Source organism: Panulirus ornatus, chromosome 20, assembly GCF_036320965.1.
Source record: "Panulirus ornatus isolate Po-2019 chromosome 20, ASM3632096v1, whole genome shotgun sequence".
NCBI lineage: Eukaryota > Metazoa > Arthropoda > Malacostraca > Decapoda > Palinuridae > Panulirus > Panulirus ornatus.
Genome location: NC_092243.1, coordinates 40,332,888 through 40,351,852, shown reverse-complemented (window position 1 = coordinate 40,351,852; position 18,965 = coordinate 40,332,888). Strand labels below are relative to the sequence as shown.

General features: G+C 41.9%; 1 protein-coding gene across 4 annotated transcripts in view; it reads left to right on the top strand.

Moving 5' to 3' along the window:
- The first annotated feature begins 3,189 nt into the window (after positions 1 to 3,189).
- Positions 3,190 to 18,965, top strand: part of LOC139755959 (ADP-ribose pyrophosphatase, mitochondrial-like) — a 101,866-nt gene continuing 86,090 nt past the window's right edge. Inside the window, exon 1 of one of the 4 annotated variants that reach the window (XM_071674791.1) lies at positions 3,190 to 3,327. Coding sequence is in view for 2 of the 4 variants with exons in the window: in XM_071674793.1 (XP_071530894.1) it covers positions 3,433 to 3,470 (38 nt within the window). In the remaining 2 variants the exon portion in view is untranslated. Of the gene's footprint in view, positions 3,471 to 18,965 lie in introns of all 4 variants that reach the window. The other 3 variants (XM_071674793.1, XM_071674788.1, XM_071674792.1) reach the window with 3 other exon arrangements.

Below are 18,965 nucleotides of genomic sequence, written 5' to 3'. Positions count from 1 at the left end.
GAGTGGCAGATATAGGGTGTTTTGGTTGAGGTGGTGTGCGAAGTGAGAGGGTTAGGGAGAATGATTTGGTAAACAGAGAAGAGGTAGTAAAAGCTTTGTGGAAGATGAAAGCCGGCAAGGCGGCGGGTTTGGATGGTATTGCAGTGGAATTTATCAACTTTGGATATTTAATGTATGTATTACTCATGGTGAGGTGTCTGAGGATTGGCAGAATGCATGCATAGTGCCATTGTACAACGGCAAAGGGGATAAAGGTGAGTTCTTAAATGACAGAGGTTCAAGATTGTCGAGTATTCCCGGGAAATTATATGGGAGGGTATTGATTGAGATGGTGAAAGCATGTACAGAGCATCAGATTGGGGAAGAGAAGTGTGGTTTCAGAAGTGGTAGAGGATGTATGGATCAGGTGTTTGCTTTGAAGAATGTATGCGAGAAATACTTAGAAAAGCAAATGATAGAGATGCTTTATGGAATGTATTAAGAATATATGGTGTGGGAGGAAAGTTACTAGAAGCAGTGAAAAGTTTTTATCGACAATGTAAGGCATGTGTATGAGTAGGAAGAGCGGAAAGTGATTGGTTCTCAGTGAATGTTGGTTTGCGGAAGGGGTGCATGATGTCTCCATGGTTGATATTTGTTTATGGATGGGGTTGTTAGGGAGGTTAATGCAAGAGTTTTGGAGAGAGGGGCAAGTATGCAGTCCGTTGTGGATGAGAGGGCTTGGGAAGTGAGTCAGTTGTTGTTCGCTGATGATGTAGCACTGGTGGCTGATTCGGGTGAGAAACTGCAGAAACTGGTGACTGAGTTTGGTAAAGTGTGTGAAAGAGGAAAGTTGAGAGTAAATGTGAAAAAGAACAAGATTATTAGGTACAGTAGGGTTGAGGAAAAGTCAATTGGGAGGTAAGTTTGAATGGAAAAAAAACTGGAATAAGTTAAGTGTTTTAGTTATCTGCTTGTGGATTTGACGGCGGATGGAACCATGGAAGCGGAAGCAAGTCACAGGGTGGCTCTGATCGCTCAAAATCTTTTTCACTCCATCCTTCCACTTCCAATTTGGTCTCCCACTTCTCCCCGTTCCCTCCACCTATGACACATATACTCTCTTTGTCAACCTTTTCTCACTCATTCTCTCCATATGACCAAATCATTTCAATGCATCCTCTTCTGCTCTCTCAACCACACTCTTTTTATAACCACGCATCTCTCTTACCTTTTCATTACTTACTCGATCAAACCACCTCACATCACATATTGTTCTCAAACATTTCATTTTCAACACATCCATCATCCTCCGCACAACCCTATCTATAGCCCACGCCTCACAACCATATAACATTGTTGGAACCACTATTCCTTCAAACGTACCCATCATTGCTCTCCGAGGTAACATTCTCGCCTTCCACACATTCTTCAACGCTTCCAGAACCTTCGCCCTCTCCCCCACCCTGTGATTCACTTTCGATTCCATGGTTCCATCCGCTGCCAGATCCACTCCCAGATATCTAACACTTCACTTCCACCAGTTTTTCTCCATTCAAACTTACCTCCTAATTTACTTGTCCCTCAACCCTACTGTACCTAATAACCTTGCTCTTATTCACATTTACTCTCAGCCTTCTTCTTTCACATACTTTATCGAACCAAGTCACCAACTACCGCAGTTTCTCGACCGAATCAGCCACCAGCGCTGTATCATCAGAGAACAACTGACTCACTTCCCAAGCCTTCTAATCCACAACACACTGCATACTTGCCCCTCTCTCCAAAACTCTTGCATTCACCTCCCTAAAAACCCCATCCATAATCAAATTAAACAACCATGGAGACATCATTCACCCCTGCCGCAAACCGACATTCACTGAGAACCAATCACTTTCCTCTCTTCCTACTCGTACACATGCCTTACATCCTCGATAAAAACTTTTCACTGCTTCTAACAACTTGCCTCCCACACCATATACTCTTAATACCTTCCACAGAGCATCTCTATCAACTCTCCAGATCCATAAATGCTACATACAAATCCATTTGCTTTTCTAAGTATTTCTCAGATACATTCTTCAAAGCCTGGTCCACACATCCTCTACCACTTCTGAAACCACCCTGCTCTTCCCCAACCTGATGCTCTGTACATGCCTTCACCCTCTCAATAAATACCCTCCCATATAATTTCCCAGGAATACTCAACAATCTTATACCTCTGTAATTTGAACACTCATCTTTATCCCCTTTTCCTTTGTACAATGGCACTATGCAAGCATTCCGCCAAACCTCAGGCACTTCACCATGAGCGATACATACACTGAATATCCTCGCCAACCAGTCAACAACACAGTCACCCCCTTTCTTTTTTTTAATAAATTCCACGGCAATACCATCCAAACCCGCCGCTTTGCCGGCTTTCATCTTCCGCAAGGCTTTTACTACCTCTTGTCTGTTTACCAAATCATTCCCCCGTTTCGCACACCACCTTGATCGAAACATTCTATATCTGCCACTATCATCAAACACATTCAACAAACCTTTAAAATAATCACTGCATCTCCCTCTCACTTCACCACTACTTGTTATTACCTCCCCATTTGCCACCTTCACCGACGTGCGGTAACAGGTAGTGTGGTTGAGGAAGTTGAAGAGGGTGTGTTGAAATGGTTTGAACATTTGGGTAGAATGAGAGGAAAGATTGATAAAGGTATATGTTAGACATGTAGCGAAGAAGAAGACCAAATTGGAGGCGGAAGGATGGAGTGGAAAAGATTTTTTTGTGCTTGGAGCCTGAAAGGTGTGCAGGGGATGGAGTGATATGGAACGATGAGTAATATATGGTTATACTTGCCCTCAGTGGACCGAATCAGGCCATACAAAGTAGCCGAGGTAAACCATGGAAAGGTCTGTGGGGCCAGGATGTGGGTAGGCAGCTGTGGTTTTCGTGTATTACACATGACAGCGACAGCAGCGGAGACATGAGGAAAGCAAGTCTTTCTTCATTTATTCCTGGAGCTATTTCGAGAAACGGGAAAATGAATTCCGTGCAATAACTCGTTTAATTCCTTTGCCTTTTTTTGGTATTCTGGGTTCCACAAAACTCCATCAGGATGAGGAAACGTAGATGTTGGCGCCGCCCTGCGGTGTGCGGCCTAACTATGGTTGGTGTCTTGTGTGGGTCGTGCAACACTGTTGTCTCTTACTATTTATTTACGTTACTATGGTGACTAACTCTGTTGTTGAGGAGAAGGACGAGAAGGCCTAGCACTCTATAGATACATATATGGTACTTTAGTAGGGAGATAAAGGATGTTTACGTATCTTATTTAAAGTACGTAACTGGTGAGTGTACACAAGATACAGGTAAAACCACAAGGAAATTGAAAATACGAAATGTCAAGCACTTTCATATTATTACATCATCAGAACTGAGTAGAGAACCAGAATATGATAATACACCAGCTGCCACTGGACGGGGCAGGTAGGTAGATTATGAATCATGTGAAGCCATCTGGGCACAGGCCACCCTCGACCACCTCACACCTCTGGTTACAAACCTAGGTTAACCTGTGTTCTGCCATACTTATTTACATTTTTTCACATAGTTATCTGATTAATGTAAACCAACATTTTAGTTACAAACCCAGGTTAACCTGTGTTCTGTGATACTTATTTACATTTTTTCACATAAAGTTATCTAATTAATGTAAACCAACATTTTAGTTACAAACCCAGGTTAACCTATGTTCTGCGATACTTATTTACATTTTTCACATACAAAGTTATCTAAATGTAAACCAACATTTTGATTCATATTAATATCTCGACTATATTTGATAAGAGACAATTGAATAGTATTTCTATCCATTACTGAGTTATTAGTATATGCGATAATGTTACCATGACTCCAGTCAGTTTGATGGCCAAAGTCTTTAAAGTAGACAAATATTGCATTAGAGTCTTGAACATATCAAACATTATGTTTATGTTGTGTAATTCTAATATTAAGAATCTAACTTCTTAGACCAGTGTTAAACTGATCACACTGTACATGGGGTATTGTACACACAACCCTTCTAAGAAGTTACTGAATTTCTGATAACACTTTCCCAGGCTGTATTATAGTTGTTAACAACCACATTGATATGGAAAACTTTTTTAAGTATCCAGCAATGATGATGCAGTAAGAGAAAGTCTTATCACATATTCCGTAACGTCTCAGAAAGGTTGTGTGTACAATATTCCATGTTAAAGATTGTAATCAGTTATACTTGTCAAACTGGCAATGTACATAATATCAGGGTTAAACAACATAACAATAGTGTTAGGTATGGTAGAGAATCTAATACAATATTTGTCCACCGTAAGGACTCTGGTCATCAAGCTGCCTGGAGCAGTGTTAATGTTATCACATGTAATAACTCAGTAATGGATAGACATATATTTTAATCATCTTATCAAACATAGTTGAGATATTAGTATAAATCAAAATGTTGGTGTACATATATTAGATAACTTTATATGTGAAAAATGTAAATATGCTTCCCAGAATAATAGGTTAACTTGAGTTTGTAACTTGAGATAAGCGAAGTCATGGAAAATGACCTGTGCCTTAATCCTTTCACCTGTTTATAAATTCATCTGCCTACCCCACCCAGTGGCAGATGATATAATATGTTCTAATTCTCTTTTCCCTTATCCAGTCCTGACAGTGTAATTAAACAAAAGTCTCCATGGTTGTTTAATTTGTTTATGGATCGGGTTGTTAGGGAGGTGAATGCAAGAGTTTTGGAAAGAGGGGCAAGTATGCAGTCTGTTGTGGATGAGAGAGCTTGGGAAGTGAGTCAGTTGTTGTTCGCTGATGATACAGTGCTGGTGGCTGATTCATGTGAGAAACTGCAGAAGCTGGTGACTGAGTTTGGTAAAGTGTGTGAAAGAAGAAAGTTGAGAGTAAATGTGAATAAGAGCAAGGTTATTAGGTACAGTAGGGTTGAAGGTCAAGTCAATTGGGAGGTAAGTTTGAATGGAGAAAAACTGGAGGAAGTGAAGTGTTTTAGATACCTGGGAGTGGATCTTCCAGCAGATGGAATCATGGAAGCGGAAGTGAATCATAGGGTGGGGGAGGGGGCGAAAATTCTGGGAGCCTTGATGAATGTTTGGAAGTCGAGAACATTATCTCGGAAAGCAAAAATGGCTATGTTTGAAGGAATAGTGGTTCCAACAATGTTGTATGGTTGCGAGGCGTGGGCTATGGATAGGGTTATGCGCAGGAGGGTGGATGTGCTGGAAATGAGTTGTTTGAGGACAATAAGTGGTGTGAGGTGGTTCTGATCGAGTAAGTAATGTAAGGGTAAGAGAGATGTGTGGAAATAAAAAGAGTGTGGTTGAGAGAGCAGAAGAGGGTGTTTTGAAATGGTTTGGTCGCATGGAGAGAATGAGTGAGGAAAGGTTGACCAAGAGGATATATGTGTCAGAGGTGGAGGGAATGAGGAGAAGTGGGAGACCAAGTTGGAGGTGGAAAGATGGAGTGAAAAAGATTTTGAGTGATCGGGGCCTGAACATGCAGGAGGGTGAAAGGCGTGCAAGGAATAGAGTGAACTGGAACGATGTGGTATACCGGGGTCGACGTGCTGTCAGTGGATTGAACCAGGGCATGTGAAGCATCTGGGGTAAACCATGGAAAGTTCTGTGGGGCCTGGATGTGGAAAGGGAGCTGGGGTTTTGGTGCATTATTACATGACAGCTAGAGACTGAGTGTGAACGAATGGGGCCTTTGTTGTCTTTTCCTAGCGCTACCTCGCACACATGAGGGGGGGAGGGGGTCGTTATTCCATGCGTGGCAGGGTGGCGATGGGAATAAATAAAGGCAGACAGTATGAACTATGTACATGTGTATATGTGTATATGTCTGTGTGTGTATATATATGTGTACATTGAGATGTATAGGTATGTATATTTGCGTGTGTGGACGTGTATGTATATACATGTGAATGTGGGCGGGTTGGGCCATTCTTTCGTCTGTTTCCTTGCGCTGCCTCGCAAACGCGGGAGACAGCGACAAAGTATAATAGAATAAATAAATATATATATATATTATTTTATATTTATTATACTTTGTCGCTGTCTCCCGCGTTTGCGAGGTAGCGCAAGGAAACAGACGAAAGAAATGGCCCAACCCCCCCCCATACACATGTATATACATACGTCCACACACACAAATATACATACCTACACAGCTTTCCATGGTTTACCCCAGACGCTTCACATGCCTTGATTCAATCCACTGACAGCACGTCAACCCCGGTATACCACATCGCTCCAATTCACTCTATTCCTTGCCCTCCTTTCACCCTCCTGCATGTTCAGGCCCCGATCACACAAAATCTTTTTCACTCCATCTTTCCACCTCCAATTTGGTCTCCCTCTTCTCCTCGTTCCCTCCACCTCCGACACATATATCCTCTTGGTCAATCGTTCCTCACTCATTCTCTCCATGTGCCCAAACCATTTCAAAACACCCTCTTCTGCTCTCTCAACCACACTCTTTATTTCCACACATCTCTCTTACCCTTACGTTACTCACTCGATCAAACCACCTCACACCACACATTGTCCTCAAACATCTCATTTCCAGCACATCCATCCTCCTGCGCACAACTCTATCCATAGCCCACGCCTCGCAACCATACAACATTGTTGGAACCACTATATATATATATATATATATATATATATATATATATATATATATATATATAGTTATATATGCAGGTGTGTGATGTCTCCATGGTTGTTCAATTTGTTTATGGATGGGGTTATTAGGGAGGTTAATGCAAGGGTTTTGGAAAGAGGGGCAAGTATGCAGGCTGTTGGGGATGACAGGGCTTGGGAAGTGAGTCAGTTGTTGTTTGCTGATGATACAGTGCTAGTGGTTGATTTGGGTGAGAAACTGCAGAAGTTGGTGACTGAGTTTGGTAAAGTGTGTGAAAGAAGAAAACTGACAGTGAATGTGAATATGAGCAAGGTTATTAAGTTCAGTAGGGTTGAGGGACAAGTCATTTGGGAGGTAAGTTTGAATGGAGGAAAACTGGAGGAAGTGAAGTGTTTTAGATATCTGGGAGTGGATTTGGCAGCGGATGGAACCATGGAAGTGGAAGCGAGTCATAGGGTGGGGGAGGGGGCGAAGGTTCTGGGACCGTTGAAGAATGTGTGGAAGGTGAGAACGTTATCTCGGAAAGCAAAAATTGGTATGTTTGAAGGAATAATGGTTCTGACAATGTTATATGGTTGTGAGGCATGGGCGATAGATATGGTTGTGCGGAGGAGGGTGGATGTGCTGGAAATGAGATGTTTGAGGACAATATGTTGTTTGAGGTGGTTTTGATCAAGTAAGTAATGAAAGGGTAGGAAAGATGTGTAGTAATAAAATGAGTGTGGTTGTGAGAGCATAAGAGGCTGTATTGAAATGGTTTGGTCACATGGAGAGAATGAGTGAGGAAAGATTGACAAAGAGGATATATGTGTCAGGGGTGAAGGGAACGAGGTGAAGTGGGAAACCAAATTGGAGGTGGAAGGATGGAGTGAAAAAGATTTTGAGCGATCGAGGGCCTGAACATACAAGAGGGTGCAAGGCGTGCAAGGAATAGAGTGAATTCGAATGATGTGGTATACCAGGGTTGACGTGCTGTCAGTAGATTGAACCAGGACATGTGAAGCATCTGGGGTAAACCATGGAGAGTTTTGTGGGGCCTGGATGTGGAAAGGGAGCTGTGGTTTTAGTGCATTACACATGACAGCTAGAGACTGAGTGTGAACGAATGTGACCTAAGTAGCATAATGTAGCCTGACCAAACCTGTTGTAACCTAACCTAACCAAATGTATTTTAACCTAACTAAACTTAACCTAACCTTACCTATTATTGATATAAACTAAAGTACCTAATCAATTTTTTTTTTCTACATTGGAGGCTCCAATCACGGAAAAAGAAAAGACAAAGGAAAGTATTTAAAAAATTGTGGTGGAAATGAAAAACTTGTCTTTAAAGATGTGCCTGGTCATAGTTTTTGGGAAAGATGACATGAGAAGGTAAAGAGTTTCAGATCTTCGATGTGTAAGGAAAGAAACAGTTATCAGAACGGCCCACCCTTGACTTGCCAATGGCCTCACAGTAATCATGTAATGCAACACCTTACCAAGTATTGCATGGTCTGCCTAGTGCACACATGCAGCCAGCTGTCAGGAATAAAAACCAAAGTAATACTTACAGAAGAGGGAAAATGAACCAACATTGCAGCATAGGGCAAGGTCGTCAAGTCCTGAAGTTAGCCTGGGACATTATGTAAGTCGGATTACTTTTGATTCATCTCTGTCAAGTACTCATGCAGAGCTAGAAACCACCCCAAATGAGAGAGCAGTACCCCAAACAAGAATGAATTAATCCCTTGTATAAACAGAATCACTGTTCAGAAGAGAAGTATTGACATCTAAACAGGACACCCAGTTTCTTAGAGGCAGATTTAGTTATTCCTGTAAAGTGTGGTTTCCAAGAAAGAGTGGATGGTACAGTAATGCCAAGTATGTTCATTAAGTCAAGATGTGGAATTACAGAACCATTGAAGAAAAAACGAGGGTTGTGAGTTTTCGATAAAGGGGTAGAAATTAGGTCTTGGAGGGATTAAACTTAACAAGACTTTGTCTACCCTACTGAGATATCCTGTCCAAGTCTGAGTTTATTAACGAAACTGTGTCAAGACATGATGCAGATTGAGTGAGAGAAGAGGGAGCAGAATTGAAGGATGTGGATAAGTGCAGCGTAGCGTTGTCAGCATATGAGTACATTGGATTATTTGTGGAGGACAGGAAATCAATGAAAAAAAAAGGAGAAAAAGTGTAGGGGAGAGGACAGAACCTTGAAGGACATCGCTGTTGATGGAGAAAAGGCAGGAGACTGATCCATCAACAACCACAGAGACAGATCAGCCAGAGAGGAAGCTGGATATGGAGGAGCAAAGTGAGGGAGGAAAGCCAAAAGAGGGAAGTTTACAGATAAGACCCTGATGCCACACCCTGTCAAAAGCCTTATATACGTCTAGGGCAACTACAGGGATGATGATCAGACATTAGTGAGATAGGAAAGAATATCTCCATTGGATCTCACCTGATGGAAGCCATACTGGTGATCAGAGAGAAAGAAGACTGTGATTTTCGAGGTGTTTAAGGATATAGGGGTTAAGGAGGGATTCAAAGACCTTGGAAATGGTAGATGCCAAGGCAATAAGATGATAGTCATAATGGTTGCCCTCCTTAGAGATGGATTGTATCAATGCATGTTTCCAAGGAGAAGGAAAAGTTTTGGTTTTTAAACAGAAATGGAACCGACAAGCAAGCACAGGTGCAGATTCAGAGGCATGCTCTTTCAGTACATGGGGATGGAAGCCTTCAGTACCATAATCCTTGCTTGTGTTCAGAGAAAGAAGCACTTTTTGGACAGTCCAAAGAGATTAAGGGAAGAGGCATACAGTTATTAAGAGGAATGTTAGAGTCATCCAAGGTGGAGTTAGAGGAGAAACAGGAACCAAAGAGAGTTGCTCTGTCAATGGGAGAGACAGCTATAGTTCTGGAAAAAAGAAGGGAAGGTAGAGTGACAGAAGTTGTTAGAGATGCCCTTAACTAAAGACCAGAAAGACCTATCAGTGGATGATGAGGAGAGGTTATTGCATGTACTTTGGATAAAGGAACCCTTTGCCTCATGGACAGCGTGCTTGCAGCGATTATGAGCAGTAATAAAAGCCATATGGAAGCAAGAGAAAGGAGAAATTTTCCAAGCCCAATATACCTGATCCCTTTTCTGAATGGCAGACATAGGCATCACCCTATAAGAGATAGTAACGTAACCAAGGAAAGACGGAAAAGAAGTTAAGTTATTCCAGTCAGCTTTTTTGGGGTGCCAGTTTTTACGCTTAGATTTAGTGCATAAAAATTATCAAACTATTTTTCATATGAATTAAGAGTAAAGCATTCCTAGTTCAAGAGAAATGCATTACTTTCAAGACAGACCAATCCTAAGTGTGGGCGGTGTGAATGCAGCAGTGGGCTGCCACGGCTGTGAGTGGGCGCTGCAGGTAGCAGTGGGTGCCACATACATCGTAAGTCCCTAAAGAAGGCACCTAACCACTCACTGCTATCACTAGGAGACTGGTGAGGCCTCCTGACAGTTCCAATGACTCATCCTTTGTTTCGCTACCATCTATGGACAACCAATGGAGCTTACACTGAACCCAAACCTCCCCTTGACACCAAGAACATTTTGGTTCTCCCTTTTCATAATAATAATTCAACTTTACTTCCCATGTTGCTTAAATCCTTTAATGTAAATTTTCCCTACAGCAACAACAATACTATAAAGAATATCTTAATCAGGAACTCTCCAGAAAGTTCTGCAGGATGCATCTGTATAGTACCATGTAGAAAGTTATAAGTTTTATGTTGGGCAGACTGGTAAGGATCTTTCTGTTAGACCTAAGTAACATAAATATAATATAAGATCTTAAGAATCAAATGCCTTTTTTAATCATGTTAAAAATTATGATCACTGTATTGACTGGAGTAATGCCATCTTGGTTATTAACTCTTAACTCCTGTAGTATGAGAAATATCATTGAATCTTCTATTATTACATACACAAAGAACTGTAACATTAATATTAGTGAAGCTCAGTACAAATTGGATAGCTTTATTATTGATTAAATTTGTAAACAGGTCCCCTTGTCCACATAATAAGTTTATGATACAGACTCGAATGCACCCAACCTCCATTCGGGTAGTCACTTGTTTACCAAATGGTGTCCAAGCTATATCTCTTCATTGTATATCAGCTGGCTGTTATATTTCTTGTATTCCCCTGATGATGTGATTATTACACGAAAGTGCACTTGGGAACTTATTTTGTTTCATTTCCCTGTGGACTTATAGGAATATTGATCATGTGCTCATTTGTAATCCTTTCCAATATATACAGAAGGGAGGGGGCGAAGGTTCTGGGAGTGTTAAAGAAAGTGTGGAAGGTGAGAACGTTATCTCGGAGAGCAAAAATGGGTATGATTGAAGGAATAGTGGTTCCAACAGTGTTATAGGGTTGTGAGGCATGGGCTATGGGTTGTGTGGAGGAGGGTGGATGTGCTGGAAATGAGATGTTTGAGGACTATATGTGGGTGGTGTGAGGTGGTTTGATCGAGTAAGGAATGAAAGGGTAAGAAAGTTGTGTGGTAATAAAATGAGTGTGGTTGAGAGAGCAGAAGAGGGTGTTTTGAAATGGTTTGGTCACATGGAGAGAATGAGTGAGGAAAGATTGACAAAGAGAATATATGTGTCAGAGGTATAGGGAATGAGGAGAAGTGGGAGACTAAAGTGGAGGTGGAAGGATGGAGTGAAAAAGATTTTGCACGATTGGGGCCTGAACATACAGGAGGGGGAAAGGCATGCAAGGAATAGAGTGAATTGGAACAATGTGGTATACCTGGGTCGACGTGATGTCAATGGATTTAACCAGGACATGTGAAGCGTCTGGGGTAAACCATGGAAAGTTTGTGGGGCCTGGATGTGGAAAGGGAGCTGTGGTTTCAGTGCATTACACATGACAGCTAGAGACTGAGTGTGAACGAATGTGGTCTTTGTTGTCTTTTCCTACCACTACCTCGCGCTCACGCAGGGGGATGGGGTGCCATTTCATGTGTGGCAGGGTGGCAACAAGAGTGGATGATGGCAGCAAGTATGAATACGTACATGTGGATGTATGTATATGTGCATGTGTGGGTGTTTGTGTATATACATGTGTACGTTGGTAGGTTGGGCCATTCTTTGTCTGTTTCCTTGTGGCTACCTCGCTAATGCGGGAGACAGCAACTAAGTATAATATAATATGATAATATTATATATTTTATCCCCTTTGCCTTTGTACAATGGCACTATACAAGCATTCTGCCAATCCTCAGGCACCTCACCATGCATCATACATACATTAAATAACCTCACCAACCAGTCAACAATACATTCATCCCCTTTTTTAATAAATTCCACTGCAATACCATCCAAACCCGCTGCCTTGCCGGCTTTCATCATCTGCAAAGCTTTTACTACCTCTTCTATGTTTACCAAATCATTCTCCCTAACCCTCTCACTTTGCACACCACCTCGACCAAAATACCCTATATCTACCACTCTATCATCAGACACATTCAACAAACCTTCAAAATATTCACTCCATCTCCTCACATCACCACTACTTGTTATCACCTCCCCATTAGCCCTCTTCACTGAAGTTCTCATTTGTTCCCTTGTCTTACGCACTTTATTTACCTCCTTCGAAAACATCTTTTTATTCTCCCTAAAAATTAATGATACTCTCTCACCCCAACTCTCATTTGCCCTCTTTTTCACCTCTTGCCCCTTTCTCTTGACCTCCTGCCTCTTTCTTTTATACATCTCCCACTCATTTGCATTATTTCCTTGCAAAAATCATCCAAATGCCTCTCTCTTCTCTTTCACTAATAATCTTACTTCTTCATCCCACCACTCACTACCCTTTCTAATCTGCCCACCTCCCACGCTTCCCATGCCACAAGCATCTTTTGTGCAAGCCATCACTGAATACCCTAAATACATCCCATTCCTCCCCCACTCCCCTTACCTCCTTTGTTCTCACCTTTTTCCATTCTGTACTCAGTGTCTCCTGGTATTTCCTCACACAAGTCTCCTTCCCAAGCTCACTTACTCTCACCACTCTTTTCACCCCAACATTCTCTCTTCTTTTCTGAAAACCTCTACAAATCTTCACCTTCACAAGATAATGATCAGACATCCCTCCAGTTGCACCTCTCAGCACATTAACATCCAGAAGTCTCTCTTGCGCACCTATCAATTAACCCGTAATCCAATAACACTCTCTGGCTATCTCTCCTACTTACATACGTATACTTATGTATATCTCTCTTTATAAACCAGGTATTCCCATCTCTCCTACTTACATATGTATACTTATGTATATCTCTTTTTAAACCAGTTATTCCCAATCACCAGTCCTTTTTCAGCACATAAATCTACAAGCTCTTCACCATTTCCATTTACAACACTGAACACCCCATGTACACCAATTATTCCCTCAACTGCCACATTACTCACCTTTGCATTCAAATCACCCATCACTAAAACCCAGTCTGATACATCAAAACTACTAACACTCACTCAGCTGCTCCCAGAACTCTTCTCAATATCTTTCTTCTCATGCCCAGGTGCATATGCACAAATAATCACCCATCTCTCTCCATCAACTTTCAGTTTTACCCATATCAATCTAGAGTTTACTTTCTTACATTCTATCATACTCGCACCACTCCTGTTTCAGGAGCAGTGCTACTCCTTCCTTTGCTCTTGTCCTCTCACTAACCCATGACTTTACACCCAAGACATTCCCAAACCACTTATACCTCAAATTACAGAGGTATAAGTTTGTTGAGTATTCCTGGGAAATTATATGAGAGGGTATTGATTGAGAGGGTGAAAGCATGTACAGAGCATCAGATTGGGGAAGAGCATTGTGGTTTCAGAAGTGGTAGAGGATGTGTGGATCAGGTGTTTGCTTTGAAGAATGTATGTGAGAAATACTTGGAAAAGCAAATGGATTTGTATGTAGTATTTATGGATCTGGAGAAGGCATATGATAGAGTTGATAGAGATGCTGTGTGGAAGGTATTAAGAATATATGGTGTGGGAGGCAAGTTGTTAGAAGCAGTGAAACGTTTTATCGATGATGTAAGGCATGTGTACGTGTAGGAAGAGAGGAAAGTGATTGGTTCTCAGTGAATGTAGGTTTGCAGTAGGGGTGTGTGATGTCTCCATGGTTGTTTAATTTGTTTATGGATGGGGTTGTTAGGGAGGTGAATGCAAGAGTTTTGGAAAGAGGGGCAAGTATGCAGTCTGTTGTGGATGAGAGAGCTTGGGAAGTAAGTTGTTGTTCGCTGATAATACAGCGCTGGTGGCTGATTCATGTGAGAAACTGCAGAAGCTGGTGACTGAGTTTGGTAAAGTGTGTGAAAGAAGAAAGTTAAGAGTAAATGTAAATAAAAGCAAGGTTATTAGGTACAGTAGGGTTGAGGGACAAGGCAATTGGGAGGCAACTCTGAATGGCGAAAAACTGGAGGAAGTGAAGTGTTTTAGATATCTGGGAGTGGATTTGGCAGCAGATGGAACCATGGAAGCAGAACTGAATCATAGGATGGGGAGGGGGTGAAAGTTCTGGGAGCGTTGAAGAATGTGTGGAAGTCGAGAACATTATCTCGGAAAGCAAAAATGGGTATGTTTGAAGGAATAGTGGTTCCAACAATATTATATGGTTGCGAGGCGTGGGCTATGGATAGAGTTTTGCGGAGGGTGGGTGTGCTGGAAATAAGATGTTTGACGGACAATATGTGGTGTGAGGTGGTTTGATCGAATGAGTAATAATAGGGTAAGAGAGATGTGTGGTAATAAAAAGAGTGTGGTTTGTGAGAGCAGAAGAGGGTGTTTTGAAATGGTTTGGTCACATGGAGAGAATGAGTGAGGAAATATTGACCAAGAGGATATATATATGTGTGTCAGAGGTGGAGGGAACTAGAAGTGGAAGACCAAATTGGAGGTGGAAAGATGGAGTGATAAAGATTTTGAGTGATCGGGGCCTGAACATGCAGGAGGGTGAAAGGCGTGCAAGGAATAGAGTGAATTGGAACGATGTGGTATACCGGGGTCGACGTGCTGTCAATGGACTGAACCAGGGCATGTGAAGCGTCTGGGGTAAACCATAGAAAGTTCTGTGGGGCCTGGATGTGGAAAGGGAGCTGTGGTTTCGGTGCATTATTACATGACAGCTAGAGACTGAGTGTGAACGAGTGTGGCCTTTGTTGTCTTTTCCTAGCCCTACCTCGCGCACATGAGGGGGAGGGGGTTGTAATTTTCTTGTGTGGCGGGGTGGCGATGGGAATGAATAAAGGCAGACAGTATGAATTATGTACATGTGTATATATGTATATGTCTGTGTGTGTATATATATGTATACATTGAGATGTATAGGTATGTATATTTGCATGTGTGACGTATATGTATATACATGTGTATGTGGGTGGGTTGGGCCATTCTTTCGTCTGTTTCCTTGCACTACCTCGCTAATGCGGGAGACAGCGACAAAGCAAAGCAATAATATACATTATTATGCTTAATCGCCGTCTCCTGTGGTAGTGCAAAGAAACAGTTGAGGAATGGCCCAACATAAATGCCCACACATGCACATATACATACATATACATTTCAACGTTATCCCTGTGATAGGGGAAAAAGATTACCTCCCACATATTCCCTGCATGTCGTAGAAGGTGACTAAAGGGGGCAGGAGCTGGGGCTGCAAACCCTCCCGCCCTTGTATTTTACTTTTTAAAGGGGAAACGGAAGGAGTCATGTAGGGAGTGCTCATCCTCCTCAAAGGCTCAGATTGGGGTGTCTAAATGTGTGTGGATGTAACCAAGATGGGAAAAAAGGAGAGATAAGTAGTATGTTTGAGGAAAGGAACCTGGATGTTTTGGCTCTGAGTGAAACAAAGCTCAAGGGTAAAGGGAAAGAGTGGTTTGGGAATGTTTTGGGAGTAAAGTCAGGGGTTAGTGTGAGGACAAGAGCTAAGGCAGGAGTAGCACTCCTCCTAAAGCAGTTGTGGGAATATGTGATAGAGTGTAAGAAAGTAAACTCTACATTGATATGTGTAAAACTGAAAGTGGATGGAGAGAGATGGGTGATTATTGGTGCCCATGCACCTGGTCATGAGAAGAATGATCGTGAGAGGCAAGTGTTTTGGGAGCAGCTGAGTGAGTGTATTAGCAGCTTCGATGCATGGGACCGGGTTATGGGGATGGGTGATTTGAATGCAAAGGATGAGTAATGTGGCAGTTGAGGGAATAATTGGTGTACATGGGGTGTTCAGTGTTGAAAATGGAAATGGTGAAGAGCTTGTAGATTCATGTGCTGAAAAAGGAGTCGTGATTAGGAATATCTTGTGGAGGGGAAGGTGAAGATTTATAGAGGTTTTCAAAAAAGAAGAGAGAATGTTAGGGTGAAGAGAGTGGTGAGAGTGAGCTTGGAAAGGAGACTTGTGTGAGGAAATACCAGGAGAGATTGAGTGCGGAATGGCAAAAGGCGAGACCAAATGATGTAAGGGGAGTGGGGGAGATTGGGATGTACTTAGGGAAGTAGTGATGGTTTGCACAAAAGATGCATGTGGTATGAGAAAGGTGGGAGGTGGGCAGATTAGAAAGGGTAGTGAATGGTGGGAAGATTGTTAGTGAAAGAAAAGAGTGAGATGTTTGGATGATTTTTGCAGAGAAGTAGTGCAAATGACTGGAAGATATATAAAAGAAAGCGGCAGGAGGTTAAGAGAAAGGTGCAAGAGGTGAAAAAAGGGGCGAATGAGAGTTGGGGTGAGAGAGTACCATTAGATTTTAGGGAGAATAAAAAGATGTTGTGGAAGGAGGTAAATAAAGTGCGTACGACAAGAGAACAAGTGGGAACATCAGTGAAGGGGGCCAATGGGGAGGTGATAACAAGTAGTGATGAAGTGAGATGGAGATGAAGTGAATGTTTTGAAGGTTTGTTGAATGTGTTTGATGATAGAGTGACAGATATAGGGTGTTTTGGTCGGGGTGGTGTTTGAAGTGAGAGGGTCAGGGAGAATGGTTTTTTGAACAGAGAAGAGGTAGTGAAAGCTCTGCAGAAGATGAAAGCTGGCAAGGCAGTAGGTTTGGATGGTATTGAAGTGGAATTTATAAAAAAAAAAGGGGGTGACTGTGTTGTTGATTGGTTGGTAAGGATATTTAATGTATGTATGGATCATGGTGAAGTGCCTGAGGATTGGCGGAATGCATGCATAGTGCCGCTGTAAAAGGCAAAGGGGTGAAGATGAGTGTTCAAATTATGGATAAGGCATAAGTTTGTTGAGTACTCCTGGGAAATTATATGGGAGGGTATTGACTGAGAGGGTGAAGGCATGCACAGAGCACCAGATTGTGGAAGAGCAGTGTGGTTTCAGAAGTGGCACAGGATGTGTGGATCAGGTGTTTGATTTGAAGAATGTATGTGAGAAATACTTAGAAATATGGATGGTTTTTTTATGTAGCATTTATGGTTCTGGAGAAGGTATATAACAGGATGGATAAAGATGCTTTGTGAAAGGTTTTAAGAGTATATGGTGGGGAGGTAAGTTGCTAGAAGCAGTGAAAAGTTTTTATCAAGGATTTAAGGCATGTGTACAAGTAGGAAGAAAGGAAAGTGATTGGTTCCTAGTGAATGTTGGTTTGCAGCAGGGTTGCATGATGCCTCCATGGTTGTTTAATTTGTTTATGGATGGAGTTGTTAGGGAGGTGAATGCAAAATTTTGTAGAGAGGGGCAAGTATGCAGTCTGTTGTGGATGAGAGGGATTGGGAAGTTAGTCTGTTGTTTGCTGATGATACAGAGCTGGTGGCTGATTCGGATGAGAAACTGCAGAAGTTGGTGACTGGGTTTGGTAAAGTGTGTGAAAGAAAAAAGCTGAGAGTAAATGTGAATAAGAGTAAGGTTATTAGCTTAAGTAGGGTCAAGGAACAAGTTACTTGGGAGGTAAGTTTGAATGGAGAAAAATCGGAGGAAGTGAAGTATTTTAGATATCAGGGAGTGGACTTAGCAATGGATGGACCCATAGAAGAGGAAGTGAGTCGCAGGGTGGGGGAGTGAGCAAAGGTTCTGGGAGCATTGAAGAATGTGTAGAAGGCAAGAACATTATCTTGGAGAGCAAAAATGGGTATGTTTGAAGGAATAGTGGTTCCAACAATTTATATGAATGCAAGGCATGGGCTATAGACAGGGTTGTGAGGAATAGGGTGGATGTGTTGGAAATGAGATGTTTGAGGACAATATGTGGTGTGAGGTGGTTTGATCAAGTAAGTAATGAAAGGGTAAGAGAGATGTGTGGTAATAAAAAGAGTGTGGTTGAGAGAGGAGAACAGTGTGTTGAAATGCTTTGGAAACATGGAGAGAATGAGTGAGGAAGATTGACAATGAGGATATATGTGTCAGAGGTGCAGGGAAGAAGGAGAGGCAGGAGACCAAACTGGAATTGGAAGGATGGAATGAAAATGATTTTGAGCTGTTGGCAGCCTCAACATACAGGAGGGTGAAAGGCATGCAAGGAATAGAGTGAACTGGAACAATGTGGTATACCAGGTCGATGTACTCTCAACACATATACATACATATACATATCAAGATATTCGTACATATACATATACAGACATATACATGTATAAACATGTACATATTCATACTTGCTTGCCTTTATCCCTTCCAGTTGAGTGAATATTTTGAAGGTTTGTTGAATGTGTTTCATGATAGAGTGCCAGATATACGGTGTTTTGGTCGGAATGGTGTGCAAAGTGAGAGGGTCAGGGAGAATGGTTTTGAGAACAGAGAAGAGGTAGTGAAAGCCTTGCAGAAGATGAAAGCCTGCAAGGCGGTGGGTTTGCATAGTATTGCAGTGGAATTTATGAAAATAAAAAGGGGATGACTGTGTTGTTGATTGGTTGGTATGGATATTCAGTGTATGTAATGATCATGGTGAAGTTCCTGAGGATTGGTGGAATGCTTGCATAGTGCCATTGTACAAAGGCAAAGGGGATAAAGCTGAGTGTTCAAACTACAGTGGCATAAGTTTGTTAAGTATTTTGGGGAAAATTATATGGGAGGGTATTGATTGAGAGGGTAAAGGCACTTACAGAGCATCAGACTGGGGAAGAGCAGTGTTTGTTTCAGAAGTTGTAGAGGATGTATGGATCAGGTGTTTGCTTTGAAGAATGTATGTGAGAAATACTTTGAAAAATAGATGGATTTGGATTTGTATGTAGCATTTATGGATCTAGAGAAGGCATATGATATGGT